The 5,676-nt window shown below is 46.0% G+C and overlaps 1 protein-coding gene across 2 annotated transcripts in view; it reads left to right on the top strand.

Annotated features, from left to right (window-relative positions):
• The first annotated feature begins 661 nt into the window (after nt 1-661).
• CENPP (centromere protein P) overlaps nt 662-5,676 on the top strand; it is a 218,820-nt gene continuing 213,805 nt past the window's right edge. For both annotated transcript variants that reach the window (XM_038527411.1, XM_038527412.1), the window contains exon 1: nt 662-820. In XM_038527411.1, the coding sequence (XP_038383339.1) occupies nt 714-820 (107 nt within the window). In that variant the 5' untranslated portion in view covers nt 662-713. The remainder of the gene's footprint in view (nt 821-5,676) is intronic.

Genomic DNA, 5,676 nt, shown 5'->3' with positions numbered 1-5,676 from the left:
TCCCTCCCAAAGACCCAGAGACGACCCCGCCCCCTCCCGCACCCCAAGTCCACTTCACCACCGCGCGGTCCACGCCCCACGGTGCTCAGGTCCCTAACTTCTAGTCACGTGGCCCAATAGGCGCCGTCTGTCTTCCTTCCTCCCGGATTTCCAATCCAGCTTCCCAGGGTTCCGCTACCGTACTCAGTTCCCGCGTACTCTTCGTTTGCGGCCCTCTGGAGTGCCGTGAGGCCGCCATCATCCTGCCCTCAATGTCCTCAGGACTCCAAACCGAAAATCCCTAATTCCTACTATTCAACCATCGCCTCGGATTCTTTGATTCCTGGACCAGCATGGCGAAAGTGAAGGAGCGGACGGAAAAGCTCGAGGCTCCGGGTCACGTGGTCCCGGAAGCTCCGCTCGCCCTTGCGACTCGCCCGGGCGGCTCCACAGTCCACTCGGAGAGGGGGAGGCTGCCGCGCCCTCGGGCTTCGTGTGGGAGCCAGCCCTTTATGTGCGGGGGCAGGGACGGCTGGGGCCGGCTGAGGCGAGGAGGGCAGCGAGGGCGGCAAGCCCGAGATTCTGCGCGCGCGAACCTGGCACGCCTGGGGCTCCCGCCGCCCCGCCCCCGCCCCCCCCGCCGAGCTTCGGGATGGTTCGAGCCGGCGGCGCGCGAGGCTTGAAGCGCTGGGTACGCCCGCGTCTCTCAGGCCGCAGCTACTTAGTGCCGCTCCATGGACGCCCAGAGGGCGGAGGTCTGCGCCCTGGAGGCCGAGATCGCGGCCCTGCGGCGGGCGTGCGAGGAGCCGCGGGCGGCGGGGGAAGACGCTGGGCTTGTGCAGTACGTGCCCGCGGGCACTGGGGGCGGGCGAAGGTCTGCGGGCGGCGCACCCGTCGCCGTCTCCCCGGCGCCGCCGTAGCCGAGGGTCGAGCTGGCAAAGGAAAGCGGAGCCTTGGCCGGTTCTTCCCAGGCCCTGGCGGGCGGAGGCGCGGAGGAATAACTGAGAAAACAGGGTGGGAGACTGCAGGACCGCGGCGGGGGCGGTGCGGGCGTGTGTGTGGAGGGGGCCGCCCGCGGGTGTGTGTGTGTAGGCCCCACCCCAGGAGATGCCGCGGCCCTTCGGGCATCACCTCTTACCGCCTAACACACCTGAGGAAGGTACCGTGTGACCTGTTAGGAGTAAGAAGTCCGGCTTAGGGGAGGCCGGTTGCCTGCGCGCAGTCTGGGGAGATCAGGTCGCAGAGGGTTTGGAACCTGGGAACCTAACTTGGAAGCCCAGCCCCCTTCCTGGAGGGTCCGTGAGTGTCAGGATGCACCTGCTTTCTCTAACTTGCAAACGGTTGGAAGGAAACTGATCTTCGTTTTCTCAGTGGACCCTGATTTGATAGGTGTAGAGACCTCCTCCTGAGCCAACTCAGAGAGGGCCACAGAAAGCGGGGAGGAGGACGAGTGCGGCCGGAAGTGCTCAGGTGCAGGGTGGGATGGGGACAGTGAAGGTAGCCGGAACTGGGCAAAGGGAGAGGAGAGCCCGTGACCCGGGACACCTGTGTTCTTTGGCGGTGCGAGGTGCGAGCGGGGTGCCAATGAGCTGAGGCCCCTTGCTGCGCTGGGGTGCTCCCCAGTTGGAAGCGTTACTGTTACCTGGCAGTTACGTAGAAATAGAAATCCTGGGCCCACCCCACCTGATGAGTCCTGTGCTTTTTAACACCCCACCCCCCGCACGCATGCGCGCGCGCACACACACACACGCGCGCACACACACACACACACAGTTTTATGCATATTTGAAAGTTTGTGAAGCAGCTAGACTCCTGGCCACAAGATTGTCAGTGTTAGCCCAGTGAGGTGTGTAGACCACTCATGCAATATGCCTTCTCAAACATCCAGTCGGGAAGGGAAGACAGATCCAGATTGTGGGAGATACTACATGTTCAGGATTTTGGTTATTTTTTTTTATTATTTTATTTGATAGAGAAAGAGCATGAGCTGGGGGGGGGGGAGCGGCAGGCAGAGGCAGAGGGACAAGCGGGCCACAGTGGGTGTACCATTTTACATTCCCACCAACAGTGCGTGGGGGTTCCATGTTTTCGACATTCTCCCCAATATTGTTTTTTTCCTGGTTTTCTTTTTTGATAGTAGTTATTCTAATAGGTGTGAGGTCCATTCTCTAATGATTAGTGATACTGAACATCTGTGTTTATTGGCTATCGTTTCGTACCGGTCACAGCCTCTCTGTAGTAATGCTATTGATTAGAAATGCCTGGAGCCAGTGAGCTTCCCAGAGACCTTTCTCCTTTCCAAACCTGTAGTGATTGGACTGAACCTTGTGCTTCTTAGGATTGCAAGATACCCTTCCGCAAGAACCTTTAGAAAACTTTGAAGAAAAAAAATAGTTTATTATTAATGATACTGGAGTGTACAAGACATGCCATGGGGGCCACACAACCAGGTTATTGGTGCAGACAGAACAAGATAATAGGGATGCGGTTCTGCTTTTACTGGCGTTGAGGGTGGGGGGCCTAGAGTTTCAAGGGCTCAGACTTTATTGGTGAACTTAAACATAAGAGTAGGACTATAAGCACAGGAAGAGAAAAAAACAAGTGGCCCAAATGGTCAGTTATTGAAATTAACCAAGATCTCTAAAGGAATTTTCAGTGTGGGAAGGCAACCTGGCTTTTGAGACCTGTGGCTGGCGCTATTTATTGGCAATAGCAGATGCCTCTGCAATCAGAGTTTGTCAGGTAGTTGCTTCAGGATAAGAAAAGCCAACTGTCAGGTCCTACATTGTCATTCTTATATCCTCTTTGGGGGAATGTCTGTTCAAGTCTTTTGCCCACTTTCAAACAGGTTGGTTTTTGTTGCTTTAGAAGTACTTGATATATTTGGAAATTAAAACCATATCAGATACATGATTAGCAAATAGGAGATTTTCTCATTCTGTGAATTGCTTTTTTTACTCTCTTGATAGTGACATGTTGTAAAATTTTTAAAACGTTCATGAAGTCCAATTTGTCTATTCTTTCTTTTGTTACATCTGCCTTTGCTGCTTATATCCAAGAAATCATTACCCAAAGCCCATGTTATGAAACTTCTGTCCAATATTTTGTTCTAAGAGTTTGTTTTAGGTTTTACATTTAGATGTTTGATCCAATGTGATATTAGGGAAGGGTCCAAATTCATACTTTTGCATATAGATATTCAGTTTTTCCAGCACCATTGGAATGGTATTAGTAAGCTTGTCAAAAATCATGTGATCTGGGGCACCTGGGTGACTCAGTGGTTGAGTGTGTCTGCCTTTGGCTCAGGGTGTGATCCCTGAGTCCCAGGATCGAGTCCCACATCGGGCTTCCTGTATGGAGCCTGCTTCCCTCTCTGCCTCTCTCTCTGTGTCTCTCATGAATAAATAAAATCTTTTTTAAAAAATCATGTGATCATATATGTGAGGGTTTATTTGTAGGTTCTTTTATTTCTAACCCATTCATTCATCTGTCTTTATGCTAATACTACTACACTGTTTTGATTAGCTCTCAGTTTTGAAGTCAGGAAGTACGAGTCCTCCAGTTTTGTTCTTAATCAAGATTATTTTGGCTATTTGGGATCCCTTGAAATTCCATCTGAATTTTATGATGGGTTTTTCTTTTCTGCAAAAATTCTCATTGGGAATTTGGTAGGGATTGCATTGAGTCTATAGATTGCTTGTGGGTAATACTGATATTTTATTACCTATTTATATTGTCTTCTAATTCATTAAACTAAGATGTGTTTTTATTTATGTGAAACGATTTTTTCAGTGATGTTTTGTGATTTTTTTTTTTTTTTTAAGATTTTATTTATTCATGACAGACACACAGAGAGAGGCAGAGATACGGGCAGAGGGAGAAGCAGGCTCCATGCAGGGAGCCTGTTGTGGGACTTGATCCTGGGTCTCCAGGATCACACCCCCGGCTGAAGGCAGCGCCAAACTGCTGGGCCACCGGGGCTGCCCTGTTTTGTGATTTTCATTGTACAAATATTTTACCTTCCTAAGGTAAATTCTCTTTTTTATTAAAGATTTTATTTATTTTGAGAGAGAAAGAGCGCCAGTAGAGGGGAGGGGGACAGGGAGAAGCAGACTCCCTGCTGAGCAGGGAGCCTGATGTGGGACTTGATCCCAGGATTCTGAGATCGTGACCTGAGCCAAAGGCAGCTGGTAAATTCCTTTTTAAGGTTAATTCCTAAGTAAGGTTTTTGATGCTGTTGTAAATGGAATTGTTTTTGTAATTTGCCTTTCAGATTGTTCATTGTTGGTTTATAGAAATGCATCTGAGTTTTGCGTGGTGACTTTATATCCTGATACTTAGCTGAATTCATTTATTGTAGCATTTTTTTGTGTGTGTATGGAATCTTTAGGCTTTTGAACATATAAGATATTATCTGTAAACAGAGATAATTTTACTTCCTTTCCAATTTGGATGTCTTTTATTTCTGTTTCTTGCCTAATTGCTCTATCTAGGATTTCCAGAACCATGTTTTAGTGGTGAAAGTGGACATCCTTATCTTTTTTGCTATATGGCTTTTATTATTTTAAGATAATTTCCTTCTGTTCCTAGTTTTTGAGTATATTATCATTGAAATGTGTTAAATTTTGTCAAATGCTTTTTATCCATTAATTGAGATAACCGTGTCTTTTTTCTCCCCTTCTTTCTGTTAATGTATATTACATTGATCTATTTTCCTATGTGGAACCATCTTTGCATTACAGAAATAAATCTCGTTTGGTCATGATGTGTAATCTCTTTTATATGCTGCTGCTTTTGATTTACTGCTTCTGTTAAGGGTTTTTACATTAATGTTCATAAGTAATTTTGGTCTGTAGTTTTCTTGGAATGTCTTTGTCTGACTTTGGTATCAAGGTTGTGCTGGCCTAATAAATGAGTTACAAATTGTTCCTTCCCCAACTTTTTGAAGAAGTTTGGAAAGGATTGGTTAGTGTTTATTTAAATGTATAATACAATTAACTCATGTAGTTATCAGGTCTAGAACTTTTCTTTTTTGGAGATTTTTTGATTATGGATTCAGTCAGACTAATTATAAGTATTCATATTTCTTATCTCATGATTTAATCTTGGTAGGGTTTGTGTTTCTAGGAATTTAGCCATTTCATGTAGGTTATCCAATGTATTGGCATATAGTTATTCATAATACTCCCATAATCCTTTTTATTTTTGTAGAATTGGTGATGTCTCTATTTTCATTTCTGATTTTAGTAATTTGAGTCTATTTTTGTTTTGTTTTCTTTTTAAGTAAACTCTACACCCAGCATGGGGCTCGAACTCATGACCCCAAGATCAAGAGTCCCATGCTCTACCACCTGAGCCAGTGAGGTGCCCATTATCACTCTTTTTTAGTCCCATCTAGGTTAAGTTTTGTCAGTTTTACTGATCCTTTCAAAGAGCCAACCTTTGGTTTCATTCATTTTCTCTGTTTTTCTGTTATCTTTCATTTCTCTCTGCTCTAACTTTTATTATCTTTTTCTTTCTGTTATCTTTGGTTTAGTTCATTTTTTTTTCAGTTGTAATATTAGGTTGTTGATTTGGGATTTTGTTCTTTAAGTGTTTGCGTTACAAATGCCACTGCTCCCCTATCACCATCTGTTCCGTCCCCCAGCATCTTTTCCCATGTCTCTTAAATTCTGATATTTTGTATTTTCATTTTTG

This window comes from Canis lupus, chromosome 1 (assembly GCF_011100685.1).
Source record: "Canis lupus familiaris isolate Mischka breed German Shepherd chromosome 1, alternate assembly UU_Cfam_GSD_1.0, whole genome shotgun sequence".
NCBI lineage: Eukaryota > Metazoa > Chordata > Mammalia > Carnivora > Canidae > Canis > Canis lupus.
This window is presented reverse-complemented; position numbering and strand designations above follow the sequence as displayed.